The sequence below is a fragment of the Botrytis sinoallii genome (genome assembly GCF_014898435.1).
Source record: "Botrytis sinoallii strain Bc 23 chromosome Unknown BSIN_032, whole genome shotgun sequence".
NCBI classification, from domain to species: Eukaryota; Fungi; Ascomycota; class Leotiomycetes; order Helotiales; family Sclerotiniaceae; genus Botrytis; species Botrytis sinoallii.
Window position 1 is genome coordinate 382182 of NW_024066059.1, and position 24594 is coordinate 406775.

General features: G+C 44.0%; 5 protein-coding genes across 5 annotated transcripts; 3 read left to right on the forward strand and 2 right to left on the reverse strand.

The window, feature by feature from the left end:
• Positions 1-11057: 11057 nt before the first annotated feature.
• Positions 11058-14033, reverse strand: EAF02_011470 (uncharacterized protein; the record flags this gene model as incomplete). The annotated part of the gene is made up of 3 exons (XM_038907517.1): positions 11058-11162; positions 11229-13853; positions 13932-14033. 3 exons carry the CDS (start codon positions 14031-14033, stop codon positions 11058-11060), a joined length of 2832 nt encoding a protein of 943 aa, XP_038752739.1.
• A 1289-nt stretch (positions 14034-15322) lies between these two features.
• Positions 15323-17014, reverse strand: EAF02_011471 (uncharacterized protein). Its single transcript, XM_038907518.1, has 2 exons — positions 16788-17014; positions 15323-16735 (listed from the first exon to the last, which is right to left on the reverse strand). Exons 1-2 carry the CDS (start codon positions 16989-16991, stop codon positions 16472-16474), a joined length of 468 nt encoding a protein of 155 aa, XP_038752740.1. The 5' UTR covers positions 16992-17014; the 3' UTR covers positions 15323-16471.
• A 415-nt stretch (positions 17015-17429) lies between these two features.
• On the forward strand, positions 17430-19223 carry EAF02_011472 (uncharacterized protein; the record flags this gene model as incomplete). The annotated part of the gene is made up of 3 exons (XM_038907519.1): positions 17430-17857; positions 17905-18036; positions 18092-19223. 3 exons carry the CDS (start codon positions 17430-17432, stop codon positions 19221-19223), a joined length of 1692 nt encoding a protein of 563 aa, XP_038752741.1.
• Positions 19224-19497: 274 nt separating this feature from the next.
• Positions 19498-21515, forward strand: EAF02_011473 (uncharacterized protein; the record flags this gene model as incomplete). Its single annotated transcript, XM_038907520.1, has 3 exons — positions 19498-19985; positions 20048-21071; positions 21149-21515. 3 exons carry the CDS (start codon positions 19498-19500, stop codon positions 21329-21331), a joined length of 1695 nt encoding a protein of 564 aa, XP_038752742.1. The 3' UTR covers positions 21332-21515.
• A 558-nt stretch (positions 21516-22073) lies between these two features.
• On the forward strand, positions 22074-24367 carry EAF02_011474 (uncharacterized protein; the record flags this gene model as incomplete). Its single annotated transcript, XM_038907521.1, has 2 exons — positions 22074-22364; positions 22418-24367. The coding sequence occupies 2 exons, from the start codon at positions 22074-22076 to the stop codon at positions 24365-24367; spliced, it is 2241 nt and encodes a 746-aa protein (XP_038752743.1).
• Positions 24368-24594: the final 227 nt, after the last annotated feature.

Sequence of the window (24594 nt, forward strand, 5' to 3'; positions counted from 1 at the left end):
TTCAAGGTAGCATTTGCTATGGTTACTATGACCACAACATTGTATGTCCGCAGTCTACCGGTGCTATGAAGCATTGAAACTGTTAACATTTTCAAACGCAGGATAATTGCTTGCAAAATAGCAGACTAAACTTTCAAGGCAAACCTGAGCTATGATACCTGTAAGTACCGAAGATACAATGCTCATAGGTGCCCAAAAATAAATGAGCAAGAAACGGACATTGAAAAGTCCATTTAGGTTTCACTTGGAAAAAGGTGGCAGGGCAAACAAGTAAGGGGGAAAAATGGGCAAAACGAAAGCTCGGATAAGAATAGCCTATTTTAGTTTAACCCTTTCCGAAGTTGATGTTTTCGTTTCTGACATACTCTCTGTCTACACGAAGTTTCGATTGAACCAATGATTATTTTTAACCCTAAAACATTATTACCGTTCGTCGTTCGTTCGCTCGCTCGCTCGCTGAAAGTTTGTACTGTAAATCAAAGCAAAAGAAATCTAAACCCCCTCTGCCCTCCTCTACCTATCAAAATCTCACCGCTTTCCATGTTCCCATCTAGCTTTTCAAAAAAGACTAAGAAAAAACTCTATTTTACTGCGGATATGCTAGCAAAATCATCCACTTACCTAATTTTGAAATCAATTCCTGCGTTGAAGTGAATATATGATGCGACGGTGCATAACTTCAAATGTAGGGAGAAACATAAGGTTAGTGGAGGAAAGTTCCCATCTTCCTTGTCTTGAACAACGAACCAGCTTTCAGCGGCGTAGATCTTCTGATGCAGTCTTTGGAATAAGGTGTAACAAGGATCAGAGGTAGTGATGGTTGGTTGTACTCAGTAGTGGATGGAAGGCGGAATGCGCCTTGATCCAAAAATAAATTCTATGAATATTTGCTAAGTTCTAACCGTCCACTTACATTTACATACGGACGTAAATACCTACTACACAATGACTTACTCACATGTGCCTATGACAGCTTAATGACTTGAATCGGACTGGATAGCCGAGTTGGTGTTGGAGGACGGATTCACATTATCTGTTTGTGGTTGAATAGAGTGGAAGATATCTTCTTACTGGTTGATTTCCGAGTTCTGTTTGCATATCACCAATGGAGACCTGCCGCATTCTCTTATGTTTCTTACCGGAAGAAGGATTGGCTTGCAATATTGCTGGCCATCACCCTCCTTCGATGTTTAAATGCTATGGCGAACCAATCAATATCCCTGATCAATGCAAAGGGTTCCATGAATCCATGATATTGAAGTTGATGGTACCCGCTATGGGCATAGGGCTCCAGCCTCCATTTTCTTTGCTTGGACTTGATGACAGAGGTTTTGTTACATCATTTAATAGAAAAGGGTTAATTACCTGGATTGAACCTGGATCAACTTACCAATGTGGCATTGTAGTATTTTCCCTTTAACTGAAGATAGCCAAGGGAGAAAGCTTGTCAATACAATATACTGTTGCCTGTCACTAAAGAAACATAAGAGTGTAAGTGTCTAAATGTCTAAATCTACTAGCAATAACGATTGATGTAATGGTAGGTTTAAGTTCTTAACCTGAAAAAGACGAGAATTGATGCACTACCAAACTACTACACACGGCTCAATCATTAACCAAACCAATCGACCGAGGTAATTGAATATACCCACCTAGCCCGTTTCCTCTTTCGTTCAACGTAACGTCCATGATACATCACACATCATACATTATCATAGCCTTCAAGCGATTTGCAGTACGGAGTAATCGACGAGATGAACGGCAAGGCAAGGCAGAAAGCGAAAGCGAGAATGTGATGACATTCGATCAGAACAGATTATAATATGATGTTGCTACACTACGCTCTGCACTACGCTGCACACTGCAATGCAAATGTAAATGCATGAATGTGAAGCAGGCCCGATATCTATCGATATCCCATCTATCCTTTACTTATTCGGGAACATCATCCATAACCCCCATCCATCCCCATCCATTCAATCATGATCCATCACACCCTTCACATCCATCACATCCATCACATCCATCCGTCGCCTTACTTGTACTCACTCTCAATTGCTGTGCTGAAACTTGAAAGCCCATGAGCACAATCAAATCAAATTGAACCAGCTTATGATGGCATTGTAACGCAGCTTACGCATCGACGCTTGCCCGCCGCTCAAGCCCAACACCACTCTTCACAGGAAGATGGCCTCAAGGGTTCCTCGTACATACGCATTTGTCGATACTGGTGACACAGGCGAACGACTCCGCCTCGAACTAAACCACGACCAGCATGACGGATTCAAAAATCGATTTCTTACCAGTGTCGCACTGTCGAAAAGGGGTCTTGAATTGGGTGGAAGCAAGCAAAATAGACAAGCATTCATTAGGTCCAAATGTGGAAGATTGGTGAACTTTCGCACTCGCTCACACATTTTCTCGTGTCCATTTTTGCATCACTACCATCGTTACCATGTCATGATACGGTACTGAGAAGCCCTGAATGTTTGTGTTGTTTCTGATTACATGCTGACTGAAACTGCCGGCGGCTGTGCAAAATCAAGATTAAAAAAAAAAAGAGGATGTCATTCAAAAACATCGTGAGGGCATTGAATACCAATTCCTTCTACACCACGTCGATATTTGGAATAGCCCCTTCATACCCGATCCGCTCTTTCCACGGAACTCGGATATACTACCCCCGTCTATTTTAGATAATCATATATATTACTTTGAACAACGATGCGAAGTAGAAAGATGTATCAAGTGATCTAATTAACAAAATAAGCAGATAGACGAAATTGTCCCGACTGACATATTCATTTGTACTCAAGTTCTGCCCTATGATCCGAGTCATTATCTCATAATTCCTGAGTAGCGTCCCGGGTTACCACTCCGTCGGGCTGTACATTCAATGGGTACTACAATTCCATATTCTGCACTCTAAAACCTTACTCCATACTCGTAGAAGGAATTTGACACAGCATCTATCAACCATACAACATCTCATGATTAGCATTTCGGGCAGTGAGCTCTTCCCTCCCGATCGCCGTCTAAATATTTTTAAATGACTAAGGAGAGAGCGTATCCTACGGTATTTCATTCGACTACCCACAACACTGACCAGGGAATTTACGCATCAAGTATCAAGTGCGAACCTTACCAGGCATGACCTCGGGCCACCGTTGAGCTTCTGAGCTCTGATTGTCTCACTTAGACAGGTCCTTAGATCCAACCCATGGTTGGCCGCGGCTGAAGGGGTGAACCCAGCCATATCTCACTATCCCGTGCGTTCAGATCTGCGACTGGGGATTCATCTATACGGTTTCAGTTTTCCCAAGTTTCTTCCTACAAATTACCATCTTTTTGTAACGAGAAAAATCAACAAACCCTAAAACCCCCTTTTTGCTGCACGTTATTGGTTCACTCACCCTCGCCAAGGACTAGGGCCTTGGCTTCACCGCCTTATGTCACTGCTTATGGATCGATAGAGATTTGGTTATGTGAACTTGGGTGTTGGGGGGTAGGAGGGGAGAGGGATTTGATTATTCATATATTGTCAGGATGAGTCAAAACTTCCATCGTTTCCTTCTGTGTGCTTAGCATAAAAGAAGGTGGACGGACTAATTCTATCTTGCTATGCAGAGAGATTTTCTTGTGACAGTGACATCGATCATACAGTACATATCACTTCGAACGCCTCCTTCATCAAATCCTGTCAATCGCGTGGCCAAAACATCAGTCGTATGCATGGAACTACTGAACAATTACTCTATAGAGCGAAGTCTATAAGTCTGTACATCAGTCATTGGGTACAATCATCACTGCAGCATGCAATGGGCAAAAAGACATGTTTAAATCCCCAACAATTTATTTTTAGTACCCATTTTTCTTCTAGAAGATCTGACTTTCCTTCCCGCGCGGTACAAGAGCATGCTGTGCTGTGCTGTGCTGTACTAAAAGAACACACGAAAGTTTACATGCAACATTGAAATACTACGTAGTATGAAAATCGGACAACAGCAATAGCTACCGCAAGTTTTAAGCACAGAAACTACACTACTGTACGTATGTTTTCATTCACATAATCATGCATGCAGCTGTGTTAATAATCGTCCGTTTTTAAATAGTGGTCAGATTCGATATAATTCAGGTCCGATCTTACCAGGCATCGTTTACTGTCACTGTTTGTCGGGTCGCCTCTTTTTTCCCATTTATTTTATACATGCATGACTTCGATCGCTATGCTTCACTATAGTGCTCTATGATTTTTGGTGCTGCAAACTCGTAGATCCTCGGTCCTTCTCGAATAATAGCTTATCTTTCATATTTTGTGTTTTCACTACTCTTGAGAAAATGTGATTGGGACGCCTGCGGAGTGCCATGCTATAGGGATGCTATCAGTGTCCACAGTCCACTGCATTGGATTTCACCTAGCACTTTGGTAGCTAACATAAAGTTTTCAGCGTTTCCTGGTTTCCTTCGTTCCCCCACTTTCCCACTTTTCCCCAGCGCAATAGTGGTGTGCTCGGCTGGTTTTCTGAGCAGCACCTTTTTGTAGAAAACTAGAAACCTTACCACCGACGTCGATTTTGCATTGCTTATCCCTTACTCATTTCTGCGTGGTGTGGGGCTAACGGCGACAGCACAAAGCTACTGATACAGATGAGGCAATTGTGGCCATATTACAAGGATTGATTTGTCTCGGGATTAATGGAAATCCACATAGTCGATAGGAAAGTCCCATGACCTTTTACTATTTCTCGATCACCAAGGATACCACCCAAGCTTGATCCTGTACGAAATATGGGAAGTTTCGAAGAGATAACATGTTTGCCACGCGAGTGGAACTTTAGTTAAAGATTTTTGGCGATGGAATGGGGTTTTTTGAGCAAAGATTGACCTATGCACGTCAAATCTAAGCTCGGGGATAAAGCTTCAACAATTATTCATTGAAGGCGTGGAATTTCCCATCCTATGGGACGATCATTTTGGCGGTGAAGTGTTTTGGTTAGACACGCGAGGGGAACCTGCTCGTCCCCCTCGTCTAAAACCTAATACAGATTTCCCCATCAAGGTTCGTAACTCCTGCGTAGATACCATAGTTTCAACGCGGAATGCTCAAAAAAAACATCATGATTCAGCGTGAAGAAGAATTAAGCTCAGAGCATGAGGTTGGTGTTTCCGGCGCAAGCTCCAAATGAAGAATGCTTGACCGGCTCCAACTTCTAAACCGCAATATTGGACCCTGACTCTGCGGTGTTCAACCTATCTCCTTTGGGCGGACTTCTGCATAAATGACAACATTGTTGGATCATTTCGAGAGGCTCAAGAGCATGGTTATTCCTAGAGTAGTTCTTTCTCATACTTTTCACACGCTACGTTGAACCAATTAGACGCTGGAAAACTTCAAAATCAATATGCAGCTACCACATGTTACTTAGCCTCGGAGGGCTTGTGAAACCATTCCTTGCATTTCTATCTCTTGGTAAATCATGGTGATAGATGTCATCCAAAGTCCAATTCCCTATTTGGAGATATCTGAGTGAGGACGGTGAGGACGAAGCATGGAGCATCGAATGGAATCAAGTCATGGGTAACAGTCAAGGGGATATCGAAAATCAACGGGTGCGTACATCCAGAGCCAACGTATCTAGCATCTGTTGGGCCGAAGTATCGACATTGAATATCCGGTCGTATGTGTTTAATGACCATGTCACTTGCCCTGTTCATGATCTTATGGAGAATAAAAACAAATTTTTGGGATCTTTTGTCTCGGTATCAACATACCAGGGCGAGCAGGGGGCAAGGTTCTGTGCACAATTCTTATGAAAAACATCTTACCTTATTGCGCCTGTTCTCCGCAAGACTGGTTAAACCGGGCCACAGCGCCAAGAGGCCAAGCTTTTATACTTCAAGTAAAGTTTGGTCTTGGCTTTTCTTGATCAACACGGGTGTTTGGTTTTTGAGTGGAGGGCGATGAGGGTTAAAACAGCCGAGACAGCCTTTTAAACTCTTTTGATTACTAAAAATAGCCCATATATATTGGCTATATTGGGTAATCAATTCGCTTAGGAACAGTCTATATTCTGGGGCCCTTATTCTGTACTGTTCTCTTAGATCCACTTGTGCAAAAATCGAACAGTATTGAAAAGATTCTTGAACTCATCCCGAGAATTCACCTCCCGTAAATCCGATATGTGGAGTGGAATTGAACCTAGGTACCGGGGACTCCGATGCTAATTCAATGAGCGAGAGGCAATCCGTAGGGAGGAAGGAGACCAACACATCTAAAGACAGCGATTTTCCCACATGATTCAGACTTTTTCTTTCTCAGAGACCCGAGGGCAAAGAAAGTCATTCGTTGTGGCTGCAGAATCCTATTTGCCGGTTCAAACTACACTTCACCATCAACCATTATATCCAGGCAGCAGGAATTGCTTCAAATAGTGTAGTTTTAGCATTGTAAACGGTTTGGACTATCGCTATACTACCACCCGTGCGCCACATCCCGCTTCCTCACTAGAACTACCTTTCTGAGACGCACGAGAGGGGAAATGCAAGAAAAAGTAACTATACACGCACAGCACCTTATTAGGTTTGACTTATCTATCCTATTCTTGCATAATCTGAGAATTGACCTATGACGAAAGGAAAACTCAGTGTTTGTGCTTCTTTTGTTACATCCGCTGCCATCGTTCACTCGGACTCGGACCGCACTGATGTTCATGTCCTTAGGCAATATGTTAGATTTTCCATTCTATCTAGTCTCTCGGAATAGGGTGTAGAAAGGCTCCGTGTTCTCTTCCACATTCATGGGCTCCCCTCAGTAGAGAAAGGTGGAGATGAAGGAAAATCATGCATATGCTGCAACAATAACATGTTATTGCAAGGTCAAACACACAAGATCTATGACCTGTCCTATCTACGGGCGTCCTTTTGCTGTAGAGCATTAATCTTACAGGAAGGGGAATACACAAGAACTTTCGCGAAGAGAAACAATAAAGACTGCGGGGTATGTTCATGTATTCTCCAGCCCCTCGATCTAATTTTAGATAGTCGGTGAACGTGTCATTTTTCCTTCGCATGTACTCAAGCATCACTGCAGTAATCCCACTTTTAGTAAAGAAAAGACGAATTGGAACAGCGATCAACGGTTATAATCCTGCAAGTATGCATTTTGTCTGCTGAGGATCGAGATATGGAATCGCATGGTGTGAATCTGCTACCCATAAATTGAGAGGCTGGATGCAACATGTATTGCTACATTAATTCAATAACACAGCAGCAGCAAACAGTGAAGATGTATGGCTGACTACCTACACGCATTTCCAATCATGACTAACCCTTTCAATATTATCAAGTTTCCAAAGTTTCTCCAACCATCCATATACGCAGGCAGGTATGTACCGGTATTGCATAGATTCCATCCAGTACGCCGTACCACCTCGATTCCGTTTCAGTCACTACCACCGCCATCGTTCGACTATTCGAAGGAGAACGAAAAATTGCCGCATGAGGTAATATGTCGCGATACGTAGGGTTTCTATCCGCGCTTGATAGGATCAGAAACAAGCAGTCATGCACGCCGTCTTAGTCATTATTGCCAATGCTCAGGGGGTCGCATTATACAAATAATTTCGCTCGTCTCCTTGAACAAACATGTCCCAACTATAGAAAGGCAGTCTTGATATCAACAAGGCTGGAGTAAGAACTCTAAGTAGAGTTCTCACATTGATTTGATGAGCCACCACGACTTCGTGGTTGTGTAATCGTAGGATGACAGTTATTCAAGTATTCTGACGGCGAAGTCGCTAAGGCGGTCTGGAATGAGATTGTTTAATGGTTGCTGGTTTATGAATATGAGCAATTACCTCGTAATCGTCCAATTTTCACGCGTATGGCGGCGAAGCCTCGCGGTGAAGGAACATCCTGAGCGAGTAATCGGTCCATCAAGTCAGCATGCAAAGGGCCGACATTACTATACATGTCACTATCTGGGGTTCACTTATCATTCATCGATTATTCACCGTTTACAATCAAACAAGGAGTCTGCGATGGCATTCAAGATTGCATGGGGAAAGTATTGTTTTCAGCATTCTATACTTAGAAGACGTTTTATTATTCGAGAATATCAATCTGAGCTTCATTCGGGTCCCAAGTAGGTTTTCAGTGCGAAAATTCATGGCTTGAATATATGAACAGCCTTTTCTGGGGTCATTGAGTCTCACCATGTCAATCAAACATTGTGAAAATGTTGCATTGGATGTAATGGCAGGTAAAGTTGAGATTTGCAATATCTGACCGAGATTGATCCAATACTCTAGTTAATTTCATTGTCCCAACCGAATTCAATGCTCTAGATGATCTCAATACATCTATGAAATCAAAAACATGAAATAGACTAAAAAATCACCAGTCTCTCATCTCCCACTCCCAATCCAGGTCATCAGAGATTCCAAGCATGACTAAATTTATACGTCTCCCAAAATACTTCTACCACAATACCATTAGCTCTAATCATGCATTCTAGAGATATCAAAAACGCAAGACCTCACTGGTTTTGATTCAAGAAACAACCCAATTCTCACACCCATCTCGCCCAATCCACGCTTCTACTCCAGACATATAACGATTCCTATACATCCATCCATCCCATTCCGGCATTCCGGCATTCCATCACGAAACAAACTTTCGCTGTATCTCCTGCTTTGGATCTCCACTCCAGACCTACATATCTTTCACCACAGCAACATGCAACACAAAATACTACATTCTCACACCCTTCCACGTTCGCGGGTTATCCTCCCTACTCTATTCTTTTCCTTCTGCACATGATGACTCAAACAAGCCCTCACTACTAAGTTTTCCCCTGGTCGAATTGTACCCCCTTCCCTATCAAATATCCTACAAGCACATTCAATAGCTCAAAACTTAGTAGGGTATATTGATACATAGAGTTTGAATGGACATGCTGAAGGACTCCAATATCCCACAAGCATATTCAATAGTTCAAAACCAAAAAACCCCCCAAAATACTAAACTGACAGGTACATAAAGTTTGAACAGCCATCCCGGAGTCCTCAAGAAGAGGAGGAAGAAGAAGAAACTCAACGTTGATCGACAGAAGAAGTGAAACATTTACAAGATATTTGCTGCCAAACCCCGAGGCCCTGAGTTCGGCGATTCGGGGAAGTCTAGAAGCGGGATTTGCGATTAGAGTCCGAGGCTGATGAAGTGCCGATCTGATCTGAAGAGGACGACAGGGGGAATCGGAGAGGAGGTGGTGGACGAAATTATCATAGAGTGAATATAGATAGGGCTCCGGGGATATCTCCGCGGATGAACGTGGAAGGAAGCAGGGTCTCGGGGAGATCTAGGGTGCAAGCAGGTGGAGTCCCTCTGTAGATGGGTGGAAATTTTGTGCCCTAGTGACATGTGGAAGATGCGTGGATGTATTGCGGTACTGTAGATACCTCCTCATGAGTCTGTTTCGGGTTGAGTGAAGATATGGGACCCGGGTGTGTAGCCAGATCCAAAGAGAGGTCCCGTGCAAGATACACACACACATGTTTAGGGTTAAATTAAGTTTTGCATGGATACTCTGCCCTAAATGCCATTTCATTCCCCAATTCCCGAATATCAAAATTGTCAATACCACCTACCTCACCTCCTTTCGCCCCATCATCGTATCAAACTCAAAATCAATCCAGTCCAATCCACCGGTGAAACCCGCACTCCTCCAGTCCACCTAGACTGTGTAAATTCTAAAATTCCATATCCCCTTTTCACACATCCATCCATCCATCCACACATAACATGCACACAGACATGTGCATGCGGATACAGGTATGAAGGTATCCACCTTCCCCCCATCCCATCCCTCCCTATTTCAAATTCTTCACCTCCTGCATTCTCCGTATCCACTACCGGTATTTCAGCTCGCGCCCAGCAATCCACTACTCCACAGAGCACATTACATAACATCATACTGGATGTATGCGCCCTACGAAAGACAACTCATACACCGGGTATGTACCTCCTACCTTCCTACCGACCTCCTTACCGGAGACTTTTGCTCCCCTTTCCCACTTTCCCATTCTGCCTCTCGCATACTCATCATCACCCCCAATTGTCCTCCAACTCATACATTTACATTCACGTTAGCATTATCCTGACATCGCATCCTTCAAATTTCAATCAACAACAAACATTTCAAAATCTCCCTCTGTGCTACTATGTACTATTCGCTCACCAACTATATGCTATCTATCTACTTCATCTATCTACCTAAATAATAACCCGTCGCCAAAAACATGCCCATCTCAACGCTATGCTTGTTGCAAAAAATGCCTCCCTTCGCCCATCCCATTCAAAGCATATTATGCCCATCCGTACCTCTTCAATTTCTCGCTGACCATGGTTTCTTTCACTTCTCCCCCCAGAATATAGAGCCCAAACAGGAGGTATCAAGATCAAGTATATCTATCTAATTGTTTTTGCTTACTTGCATTTTCATCCATCCATCACACTTCCCGTTCATCCACCCATGACTATGCATGACATGTCCTTAGGGCTATTATCAGCCCAACCCACAACACCCTACCAGCGTTCCACACCTTCTCAAGCACAAAGTGGAAAGAAATTAAGAAAGAAGAAAAATCGATCGCCGTGCCATCCCTTTTGCCAGAATGTAGTATGCTATTTTCCTCTTTCAACCCCTATGGATTGGATTGCCATCCTTCAATCATCGTTCTTCCAAATCACTAATCATCCCATTCGCTTTAATCATCAGTATCCATCCATCATCCCATAAAACGTAACCTTCCTCACGTTGAATATCTTTTGTAAATACAAATAAACCATGCATATTTTGCCCTCGAGCTCCTGCATGCTTGTTGTTTGACCTTTTCTTTTCCTCGTCAAATTGCAACCTATCAGCTTGCATTTATCTTTAATCATTCCCTATCCCATGGACGCCCATCTGCCTAAATTGTAAAACATTTCAATTCTCAGATTGCAATATACTTTGAATTTTCGAACTGGCCCGAAGGTCATCCTATCCATATAGATATTTACAGGTTGTATGTTGATCTTAAAGCTGCGATATTTGCTGGAGCAACATTGCTGTTGAGGAAGCCATTGAAATCCGGAATTAGAGCCTTATAAACATCGAGGACCTGTGGTTAAAGAAACAAATGTTAGTCATGTCCAAACATTATGACAGGAGGAAATCAATAGCTTACTTGTTGGAATGCTTGTTGTAGTTCGACGTTCCAAGTACTGCCAGGTTCAACGTCCTTTCCGTATTTTGCAATTGCAGTGACAAATTGCGCCAAAGTTTTCTCCATGGCTTGTGGGTTTAACATGACAATCGACAAGAAGCCCTTGAAAGCAGTAGCCTTTTCCAGGGTGTGATCAACATCTTCGAGAGCCTTGAGAAATGGTTGAGAAAAGGTGGCCAGGTGGGGTGACAGGATCTCAGCGTTGAACAAGCCCATTCGTCCTAGAGCTATAGCTGCATTCTCGTTCATCGACTTTGGTACCATTGGATTGGACAGTATTTCGAGGAATTTTTCAGACAATTTGGGCACGTATGGGGCCATGTCCTTTTGGTATTGAATTGCCACCTCACCTGCCGACCAGCATGCATTGTTGAGTACGCTAAAGGTCGACTCAATCTGTTCATCAACAATTGAATCAAGGTCGAGTTGACTAATGAGCACAGGGAGTAGCGTGGGGAGGAATTCTCGTAGTTGTGGAAACACGTATTTTGCACAATCTCCTAATAATGCGTAGGATGATTGGCGGACATCGTTCTCTGGATCCTCCATGCAATATACGAGAAGTTGAAAAAGTTGGGGCTGCGAACCGGATACGAGAGCTGCAGATTGCTTATCGTCAACTGCTTGGATAATCGCGCTCAATAAATCCAAACTAGTTACCATGAAATCCTTGTCCGGAGTATCTAACCCTGGATTATTGGCCGCTGCCATGAATTCTTCCAGGTTTTGATGAATGATTGTCACACATCTCGTGAAAACGGGGGCGGCAAATGGGGCGAAGCTATCTTCCAAAGCAGTAGCAACGTACGACAAGCATTCTAAGAGTGGGAACAATTCTCGTGATTGATCAGAAACTTTGTGCCATCTGTTAATCAGTGCTGGCATCAATAAATCAATGAGTTCTGGTTGCGCCAAACCTTGACCTACGTGCTCGGCTAGTGTTTGAACGCAGTCGTACAGAATGAACATGTTACGATCCTTGTATTTCTCAAAACACGTGACAAATTGTTGAATGATTGGCTTGCAATAAGGCGTGAGGTTGGTACCTGCTTTCTCTTCGAGATGCGCGAATGCTGAAGCCCCAGCTTCTTGAACCCTCTTGTTGCGGTCCAACATCTTTGTCAGAATGCCTTCCATCATAGGCTCAAAATACTGTGCTCGCTGGTTCGGGTCTTCCAGCCCAGCCCCCCAAGCCGAGTATCTACCGAGAGTCCAGCAGGTGATTTGCCTTACCAAGGGTTCGGCATCATTCAAGAGTGAGATCAGGTAGGGTACCAGTTCGGGAAGATGTGGCCTAACAACGTCCATACAGCCTTCAGCAACGGCACCGAGAGCGAGAACCGCTGCTTCTCGGTGTGGCCATTCCTGATGTCGTAGGTTGGTCATCAAATATGGAAGAATTGTGTTGAAAACTGGCCCGCGGAAATCGTTTGCAAAAACGTCAAGTGCCGCAGCTGAACACTTTCTCAAATTCCACCTGTCTTCAGGGGCCTCGTCGTCATCGTCCTCGATTTCCCCTTCATCAAGGTCATCATCATCTTCCATGCCTGCGAGTTTGGCGTAATCGACACCATTCGCTGCTCCATTGTTGTCCCCATTTACCGCTTGCATTCTAGCAGCTTTAGTTTTGGCGAACTTGGGTTTGATATCCTCGGCGCGATCCTCGACATCGGCATCATCGCCTCCCCCTTCAAGCATGGCAATGTCTTCCTCACTATATATCATACTCTCAAGTAGCACAGGTATAATTTTGTCAAGGTATGGACCCAATGCAGTGTATAACTCGTTGTGCTCCCCGACACTAAGCCAAAATTCGGCAGCGTCGCATGCCAAATCCTCGTCATCAACTTTTCGTTGCTGTGCTATCATATAATCAACCAATCCGCCGATGTGAGGAAGAATCTTATCAGGTCGAATCTCCACAATCTGAACAAAGGCTCTGCAGACCTGTCGCCTAACTTCATTTGAGGGATCACTGGCGAGTTGAAACAGGCGGTTAAGAAGATCATCCAAAGATACAAGTAAGGCTTGAGGTTTGTGTGGAATGAAGATATTCAAAGCGGTCAAAGCCAAAGTTCGAATTCGTGGCCTCTCATTCGCAGCGAACACAATGAGTTTTGGAATGATGAAGGCAAGCGGTCGCTGTCCTTGGTATTCCTTGTCTAGCATTTTTCGATTATCTTCACAGATCTTCGACAAAGCTGCCATGGCTCCCTCCTGTGCTTCGGGTGAAATTGTTCCACTGGTATTCCCAATCAAAGCCAGTAAATCTGGTAAAATCTGTGGCCATCCCAAAATACCTCCCTTACTAACGATTTCTGTAATAACATTTCCTGCGTAGTTTCGTATGGTTGGGATTTTGTCTTGGAGGGCTAATGGAACCGAGGATTGTATAAGAGATAGACTCTCAGGAGGTATTGATTTGTACCCAGATCTAATATTATTCTTCAGCATAACAGCTGCTGCCGATCGAATCGCAAAGTAATCATGTGAAGTATAACTTAGGCCCGAAGGAACCTCCGAATGCGAAAATAGGTAGGTCAGGTAATTATTGATATCTGGCGAAGACTTTGCTTGAGATAGCATCTGTTTGGTATGATGATTAGATCGGGCTCTGCAAAACACTTCCATCTTAGACTATGCATTTTCAAAGGAAAAACTTACAATCTCTGCTTGCTTCTGAGCAGTCTTGTCCTGCCCACTTAACGAGTCTTTCAAGCATCCTGACAATTGCCTCAAAGCCTCCTGTTCTGGCTGCCACGCCATATCTGTTACCCTCTCACTAGGAGCCTGTCGCACCTTCGATTTGGAGTATTCTAAAGATTCCGATATGCAGGTACGCACTTCAAGGTAAGGAATAGAAGCTCTAGGGGGAACACAAGAATTTACTTGTGGGACGTTAGAGGAGGTAGGTCGACATCTGTCGCAAAGGTTGAAGAGTTAGCTTGTGATAATGGTTTATGAGAGGATTGATGGACATGATAGATCATTGGATGGGGTGCGAATAAAGGAGGAGCATGACTTACGAATCGCAATTGTGAAGGGGGAAAAGACAAGAAAAAAGGTAGAATGTGAATTGTGTTACGATTCAATGAAGTAGGAGTTTGGTGGGGTGTCAATTTGTTTGCTAGATCCAAGGGCGGCAGAGAAAAGCTGTGTCGAAATTTGGTGGTTTCGATATGGTACTAGTACAACGATACCCATATAATAACGCTTGCAGGGGGGTTATTGGTTTGTACGGAGTATAATGTGAATAAATGTACGTACGTACGTAGGAGAATGATGAGTGTATAAAATTGTGATTGAAGCTTTTTGGGTTTTTGACCGGGGCTATTCGTAGAGCTTTTTCGCAGAGCTTTTTCGTAGACGGTGGATGAAATGATAACAAATGACAAAGGGTTTATTTATTTATATGGTACCCGATAGGTAGAGAGGGAGGGAGGTAGTACTAGGTACTATGTAGATACCTTGGTGGATGATGGAAACGTATCGTATCATATCATACAAGTCCAATGCGGAAAAGTTATGACTGGAGGGAGCGTAATAAGTGAATACTGAATATTATATGGGGAGTTTTGACGGCTACCAACCTTTGATAGGTAGGTTCGTAAGGGTCTTTTGCGTATGCTACTCGAGTGTACTTGACAATTTGCTCTTCCTAGTACTGTATCCTCTTTGACTTTGTTCTTTCACTCACTCACTCACTCACTCACTCACTCACTCACTCACTCACTTGTACCTACCACCAACTACGCGTAGCTACTCGTGCTTGGTGAAGAACTACAGGCCAAAATTGAATGGTTGTGAAGAACGAACTTCTCGCTTGGAAAAATAACTCTCGAGGGGTACCTAGGTAGTTGACTGGAGAGCTTGTTGTCGGTATAGATATGGGTGTTGCTTAACCAATAAGATTGGACAGAATTGCAGAATGACGGGATGGTATAGGGCATTCGCAGAATCGAATGTTGGAAGAGAGAAGTAACGCCGAATTGGATATATTCATTATACCTAGAATAACTGTAAATATAAAAGATATCTATAGATAGGTAGACCAGGATACAAGTTTCACAATAATATTAAGTTCGATATAATAAACGTCCCATCAAATCATTTTTCCATCTCAAGACGGATCAATATCTTGCTACTTGCTACCTCATGACTGATATCTGTAGATACACTATTTGTTCATACAATTTATCACTAAAACGAAGAAAGATTCTTTCCAAGACACCGTGTAACTCCAGAACCCAAGGTCCCAGCCTAAAGAATATCGTATTCACGAAAAATCTAAATTGCAAATATCTAGTTCTATTCACTCAGTAAAGGATTTGCGTTCAATGGGTTGGCGTATCGCACAATGCTTCACATTCAAATGGACTTATTGTGAGGAGCCAACAACAAGCCACATCGGTGGACCTGCAGCCGGGACAGTTCATACATATACTTATCCGATGATTGATCATTGTAGCTCCAGCCCTATGTCATAAAGCCAACTCATTCCCAATCCCCTCCAGAGTTCGGGTCTTAGTGCGGCGGCAAGTGATACTACTTTTGTGTCAAAGATGGAAATGAAATGGTATAGTCTTATCTTCTTCAGGAGATCTAAAATAGATTCTGAATGGAAAATGGCCTGGAAATCTTGCATGCAGAAAGTGCGCATGACATTATTGAGACTTCGGCGAATTCTAGACAAGATTGACGGTTGTGCACAATGAAAGATTTGATAGACATTGAAATATTGGCGGAGTGAGTCGTGGGCCATTGAAAGTTTTCAGAACAATCTAAGAACATACTGGAATTGGACCTTGATGAGTTCCTAGTGCTGTTGTTGTTGCACGACGAAGTGATAATGATGTGCAAGTAAGATCCCAAGGATTTGGTCCTGTTCTTTGTCAGGTCGTACATCTGACGATTATTGCTGTCCCACCAAATTGATTATGATACAAGCCTCGATGAAGACCTTAGCCTATGAATCTTTGATTTTGGGTGATACCATTCTTGAAATGGCTTGAATAGTTCAGTAGTCATTTCTAGACCCGGCATGTGTACAACAGTAGAGTGCACAACTATCAAGTTGTAGCTTGCTTTGCAAGAACCCGATTCTCGGTATCGTTCGCTCTCCCTCGTGCGAACTAGAATAATGTGTGTAGTAGCTGGAGCTTCATCTCCGTTTGAGGAGTGTTGAAGGTACTGACGGCTTCGATTTAAGTGCCATTGGTACCATTCACAATCACTTCACCTTCGGTCTTTCGCACTTGTTCCATGACAATTTCCACCACCTTCTTGAAACCTTCCATCTCCTCCTCCACAGTCCCGCCCATTCCTGCACTTGCGAAGCTGATGGAATTGCCAACGTAGACGGGCTTTCCTGTCTTTCGCGCTAACAATTTTGCAAGACGGGTCGTGAACTCGACTGAGGATTCGTAGACACACAAGGGTGTAGAAAGTGGCTGACTAGCATTCATTCTCTAAACATATGTTAGAACATTGAGACGAAGTAGGAATCAAAGAATTCCTTACATTGGGAAGCGCATAGACGAATGAACCTAGAGGTGGTGCAGTGGAAGTATCGCCATTTAATGCCGTTGTGAGGAACAATAGTATTGAAACTGTATTGATTGTCAGGTGAAGATGGATATTGGTCTCTGGAGCCTTTGGAAGAGGGAATGAGATTTGAATGGATGGCTGTGACGCGCCCATGACTTCTGAACTCGAGTTTGCCATATTTTGCTGATGGTGCTATTGGGAGATATTTCTGGTGGAAAAGAGAAATAGATGTCCTCTTGCGTAGGTTTGGCGGGCTCGCGGGGTACCCAGCATGTTTGCATGGGGGGGAGGGGACAGACAAAACTGTTCGTGAGGAATTGAGATTTACGACTATAACATAGCGTCTACACTTCAATTTGTGCAATATATAGACTTGTACTCGATCTAGTACGATTAAATCTAATTACTTAGGTATTCAGATACTTCATTTTCCTTCTACAAGTTTTTGTTATCTCATTCGAAAGATAATTTCAAGACGCAGCGGTGCCGGAAAGCGGTGAATAATGGTAGCGGCAAAATAAATGAGTTTCGTCATTGCTGATTCTAAACACTTGAATATTTGAAAACTGCCCATTCTTGATCACAAGGACGAGATTGTTCAATCTGACTCCCTCGATGGCATACAGACTCGTCGCGGCGCATGCGACTCCACCTCAATCATCACAGCGAAGTCTTCATACTCTGCGAACTTCGTCAATTTTAGGACAATCGCAATGCATATGCCGGTGTCACAGGCCTCGGAATTTTTCATCATCTGCGAGATTTTATCGTCAGAACAACGAATACAAGGAATCTTTCGGAACGAGACTACGAAGGGCTTTGAATGACACAAAAATAACATGGTATCATATACCTGTGGGCTTGGGTATAGGCTTTTTAGGTCTTGGTCAGTTCTATAGAGTGAATGAGCGAGAAAAGGCAAGGAGGCGAGAGGAAGACGAAGATGGGATTGTCAGGAGTGTGGGATCTGGAGATGATGGAAATGATGAAGGATATCAAGGAAGACCAAAGAAGAGAGAAAGAGTAAGGCCCTCGGGACCATGGTATGTAATTGACTCGATATTTGAGCTTTTAGCTAACAAGTCTGCAGGCAGGTTCAAGTAATGTCAACTCTCCCATTGAAAGCCATGTCAAGAATATGGGGCAGATTCAATGAATTGGAGATACCTTACTATCTACGTGTACCCGGATTTAAATTGTATTCTTTTATTTTCGGTGTTAAGTAAGTGCACTTCTCAATCTTAAAAATATGCACTCTCTAATTGTATTTCTGCTAGTCTGTCTGAAGTATCAGAACCCGATCTTCACGTATACCCTAATTTAGCTTCATTCTTTTATCGTACTTTGAAACCGGGAGCTCGCCCACTTCATCCAAACCCTAATGCATTGCTTTCTCCAGCTGATGGTCGGGTTCTTCAGTTCGGTGCAATCGAAAGTGGCGAGGTAGAACAAGTTAAGGGGATGACTTATAGTCTGGATGCTCTTCTCGGTACCAGCAAACCAGCTACCACTCCTAATCCTGCAGACCCTTCCAATATATTCACCCCACCTCAAGATGCCACACCTAAACAAAGTAAGGCGAGGTACAAGGACGGAGATGAAGAGGTCATCAAGCAAGATGAAAAGTTTGCGACTGTAAATGGTATCTCATACACTCTTCCAAACTTACTCTCCGGGCCACCTCAAAAGCAACCCGGAAAGAAGTCAAGTGATGCCTCTACCACACCAATGGCAGCCTCTGAAGCCGAAGTTCGTGCCGACCTTGCTCTTGGTGAAAAACCGTGGTATTCTCTAGTTACTGCAGAGAACAAGACTGCTTTGTATTATGTAGTTGTATATCTGGCACCTGGTGACTATCATCGTTTCCATTCTCCAACAGCTTGGGTCGCTGAAAAGCGCCGCCATTTCGCTGGAGAACTATACTCGGTATCGCCGTATCTCCAACGAACATTACCTGGTTTGTTCACACTGAATGAGCGAGTTGTGCTTCTTGGCAGATGGAGGTGGGGTTTCTTCTCCTTCATCCCTGTCGGTGCTACGAACGTTGGTTCTATCAAGATCAACTTCGATCGAGAACTACGAACCAATTCTTTAACAACAGATACCGCTGCCGACAGAGCTGCCGCCGAAGCTGCAGAACGCGGAGAATCATATAGCGGATTTGCTGAAGCTACGTACGAGGCTGCGAGTCCCATTCTTCACGGTCATGCCCTAAGAAGGGGTGAAGAAATGGGAGGATTTCAATTAGGAAGTACTGTTGTACTTGTGTTCGAGGCACCTAAAGGAACAAGACCAAGTCTTGATGAAGGCTGGATGGGACAGAAGAGAAAGGGAGGTTGGAATTGGGCCATTGAGAAGGGCCAAAAGGTCAAAATGGGTGAACAATTAGGATGGGTCGATGATGCTTAAGTCTGGACAGGGAAGAGAAAAATGAGTATTTGAAACAAACCAAGTACTTCGAGTGCATATACATGTGGATCATTTCCATTCAGACAATTTGTTATGTGAGTTATTGTTTTAAGTGGCTAAGAATCATAGGGGTCATCAACCCATCAAGGTTGGCCATCAAGGTACCCACCACAAATAGGTATCTTGTATATACATATTACTATTTAGAATCCTTTAGATTTTGTATCAACAACAAGAAGAAAAACAAAACAACTCCAAATACAAAACCTCAAATATGTCAGCAGTTGACGATATCCATATTCATGATGTTCTCATCGTGGGTGGAGGTCCTTGCGGTCTCGCTGTCGCTGCACGTCTTTGTGAAAGCACCCCTTCATCACTCTTCACAGACTCCGAACACCAACGCTATCACTGGATGAAAGCATCTTCAGCGCGTCAAACGTCCAAACCTTTCAAAACAAGTCGACGTTCCCACACAGCCAGTGATCGATTGGTACAAGGTGCATCTTGTTGTAGTGGTCTCGATATCGCTGTGCTAGATGCACACGGCGGCGAGTGGATGAGTGCTTGGAATGAGCGATTCAAGAAGTTAGAGATTAAGTATTTGAGAAGTCCGATGTTTTTTCATCCGGATCCGAGAGACAGAGATGGGTTGAGGGGCTATGCGTGGAAGGAGGGGAGGGATGATGAACTCAAGGAGATTCATGGGGTTATTGGCAAGGAGTTGAGTAAACATCAGAGAAAACAGAAGATGAAGAAAAGGTGTGTTGTCTTGATGTTCTCGGGTTACGAGAATATGTGAAGAATGTCGCTAATTGAAATAGTGGCAAAAGCAAGCAGGAAACCACGTTTCTCGACGAGCGAGATCGACCAGATTATTTCAGACCAAGCACCGCACTCTTTAAGAGCTTCTGTGAAGATATTGCCACTCGTTATGATCTGGCCGATATTGTGGAAAAGTCCGAAGTTAATTCGATCGATTATAAACCCAACGAATGTCCAGATTGTCCAGGTGTATTCACACTGCAAACATCCACAGGTATAAAACGAGCACGCATTGTTGTCTTTGCAGCAGGTGCTGCTCTAAACCCAGCTTTGCCATCCGATTGCCCATTTTCAGATGAAGGAAGCATAACACACGCCCTCATTCCCTCTTATCTCAGCGCGAACGATAAACTTCTTCCCCCACATATGGTGCAAAAGATCTCGCGCAAGCAACGAACGAACCTTCTTGTTGTAGGCGGTGGTCTCACTAGTGCCCAAATTGCAGATGCAGCTCTCAAACGCGGTGTCACGAAAGTATACCAGATAATGCGTGGACCCCTCAAAGTAAAAGATTTTGACATGGAACTTGGATGGGTCGCCAAATTCAAGAATCACTTTCTTGCTCGTTACTGGAGTGCAGATTCTGACGAGGAGAGATTGGAAATGTATAAAGAAGCGAGGAATGGTGGAAGTGTCAACTCGGAATATCATCATATTCTAAAAACGCATATCTTAAAAGGTCAAGTTTCACTTTATGAGTATACAAACATTACTACCGCCTCATGGAATACGGGTTCACAATCGTGGGAAGTGGAGACTTCTCCCGAGTTGTTGGATCTACCTTCATTTGATCATGTTATATACGCAACAGGTTTTGATATCAACTTTGAGAAAATCGAAGCAGTACAACCGCTGATTAAGAAATATGGCATTGAAACCGTTGGAGGATTTCCATGCTTGACACATGATCTAAGTTGGAGTGACGAGGTACCATTCTTTGTTACTGGAAGATTAGCAAGCTTGAGAATGGGTCCAGCTTCACCAAATCTTGAAGGGGCAAGAATGGGTGCTGAGAGAATTGCCGTAAGTCTCGAGTTCTCTTTCTACCCCATTGACATTCTTTGGGTATTGGTAATGGTATATTTGCTAATTATACACAGTGGAAAGTAGGTGAGCTCCTAGGTCGTGGAGAACCAGACACCAAGGGCGAAAGACGTGATAGTGGATATAGTAGCATTGATGGTAGAACTGAAGGTGTCGATTTTAGAAGATTGGGCTTGGGTATCGAAAACCAATTTGATGTTCTAGATCTGGGAGGAAGTACTTCTGAGAGTGATGATTGAGAAAAGGAGAAACGGAACATGCTTTTAAGTCCATAACACATAATACCCAACAATGAAGCCGAGATAGCTAGATCATGCAATGGAAGCTGGCATTCTGAGCATCCTCTTTGGACATTGTGAACAATAGGAGTGTGTGGTGGAAATGACCCATTCTCGAGCCAATATTAATGAGTTGCCTTTTAAGGAGTAGCGAAGATGTAGACTACAGTCAACGTTTCAATGTTTGCTTTTGAGAACATAAGAGTCTCAACAAAAAACAATGATTTTAAAGAATCAAAAGAAACGCTAGATGTGCCTAGTATTTATTGGCCGTGTTTCCCGCTGTCGAGAATGGCCTCCAAAATACCTACGAGCCTACCTAGTTTCGTTCATTAGCGGGACTAGCGGGACCACTCCCCGGTAGTAGCGTTTGGATAAGATGAGATAAGCAAGATGATCCCGAAGCTTGCGACCAGATATAATAATAACCGTTCACTTCCTCGTCCGGTAGATGACACATTAAACGTTTACATCGTCCAAATTGTTCAAGCAGGACAGTAGTTGTTTACAAGGCCAACATTTATTCAAATACTCTCCTTTACATGTTTATGATCATAACCCTTATGATTACTATGAAAGAAACCACATCTTAAACAGCTACTCAGCATCTCACTTTACCTGGCTATCGCGTTAGATATTGGCCAACCCAATCGCAAAAGGCAAGGTCTTATATCGAAACTATAACAATAATCAAGCATCCGTTATGTCTCAATCACCAGACAAGAATGAAAATGGTAGTGACACGCCCACCAAGGACGAGGAACAACCAAAACTACCAACTTTCACACTTTCCATCGTCTCTCCTTCAGTAGAGGTCGCGAGTCCATTGACTTTCCCCCAACTGTTGGTGACCACCACAGTACAAGAATTGAAAGCAAAGATCAGGGAAGTCGTGCAATCAAAGCCAACCGACTCAGCTCAGCGACTGATTCACCGTGGTCGAATGCTTGAGAGGGAATCGCAAACAATGTTAGAGGTGTTTGGTCAAGAGAGCGTGAGAATATGTTTATACACACAACTAATACTTTCGCTGACTCAATACCTTAGCTATCATCATTGGATACTCACACTCTTCATCTCGTTCTTCGACCCGCTCCTCCAGAAGCAACTCCAACGAGAGCTGCAGAACCTCATGCACAAAATAACCCCGCGAATATACCCCTTCCTCAAACATCGACCCCTCCACCACAGTTTCGTGGCCAGGCAGCTGCGCAAAATCTACACCAACAACATCGTGACTTTCACCATGCCACGCACACGCAAAGACTGCAGCAATTACAAAGGGAGGCGGAACGTCTACAGCAAGAACTAGAAGCAGGCACTCGAGCTTATCAATCTCAAATTGGTCGTCTTCTCAATTTGGGAAATAATATGCCAACACCGCCCACAGTTACTCGAAATCCGTATGCATCTACAAATGCGAATCATACCTCGATTGAACAACTTATTGCGCAGCATCAGCGAGCAAGACGCGTAGGACCACTTGGGGGACCGGATACTGGCGGACAACCAAATATGTTTACGGCTTTAGACGAAATGAACTCCGGTAGATCAACACCTCAACTCAGGGCTCCTGACCATAGCTCTACTTATACTCGGGAGGGTGTCGGCCCAAATGGGGAGAGGTGGCAAGTGACGATAAATGAGACTACAACCACAGTTCCTGCAGGGACATTTCGATCGCCCGAGAGACATAACCCATTTCGATCACCTGAGCGACGTAGCTATGCGCAACATCCTGCATCTCCAGCGGCAAGCACTGGAAACCCCGCGTTAGATCTACAAAATTATTTGCGCAATGTAGACAGGCTAAGAGCTCCCCAAGCACCTTCTGTGGCGCCAAGATCTTCGTCAACTCCCCCGTCAGCGCAACCCGGAACTCAAACTCCATCTTCTACCCCCGCACCCGCGACCACATCCGCTCCTAGTACACCTTTGACCGCCATATCTCCCAACCCAGTAGCGACGAGTGCATCTTTACCAAATCTGACCGCAACTCCAGCAGTATCTACCAGCATTACGTCATCCCAATCTATGGAGCCAATGGTATACATACTCACGTCTCCCTCTGGCCCTCGTGCCCTTTTGATCAACAATTCCGAGACTTTCTATACACCACGTTTTTCAAGAACCCGTCAGAGCAATGTAATCGGCTTGCCTGAATATCGTAATAGAAATGCTCAAAGAGCTAGAATAGGACGTGGAAACCGACAGCGCGCAAACGAAGAAGTTCCTGCTGCAGATTTCCCGCCTATTCATAATCGTGCTCAAAGAGCAGGGGTGCCGGTCGCACTCCAGTTAGTCAATGTGCTTTGGTTGGTTATTCGGTTGATTGGATTCGTGTGGTTTTTCACTTCTGGAAACAGCAGCTGGTCAAGGTTCTTGATGATGAGCGGACTCGCAATAGTCGTCTTTCTCATAAACACAGGTGTTCTCACAGGAGTTTTCAATGGTGTTGCAGAGCAATTTTGGGGCCCAATCAGAAGACATTTAGAAAACTTAATTCCACTAGCTGGACCAGATGCTGCACTTGTACCTGCAGCAAATGCAGCAGTAGTACCACAGAATGGAGCAGCGGAAGCAAACACACCTACTCGGTTACCACATGGCCAACTTGACGAGTCTCAAGTTGCAGCAAGAATACTGGAGCAACAAAGACAAAGACAAGCTCAGCCGGGTTGGCTCATAACTCAAATTCGAAGGGCAGAACATGCTGCGCTCCTCTTTGTGGCGAGTCTGGTTCCGGGTGTAGGAGAAAGACACATTGCTGCGAGGGATAACGCGGCTAGAGAAGCGGAGGCAGCAGCCGCTGAGGCAGAAAGACGACGAGTTGAAGCGGAGGCTGCTGAAAATGGAGAAGCGGGTGCCACTGGACGAGCAAACGATGGGGAACATACAGAAAGAGCTGTTGAGGAAGGAGAGACGGGTGGTGAAAATACAAGGCCAAATGCAGATATCGAGCGCGAGGCGCCCCCCGCTCAACCTTTGGTCGTTTGATCGCAGGATGCGCATTATAATGGCTGTGTACATGATTAATGGCGTCACCGAAATTTCTTTTGAGCGTCTCTTTGTTTCCTTGGCATGTTGTGCGCGAATTGGCCGCTTAGCATTACACTTTAATTGATGAGATGTAGCGGTCGTTAGTCACTTGGGCTAAATACGTTGATACCAATATAAGATTCTGTTCTTTTGCAAATACTACGAGGGTCGGAGAAGGATGTTAA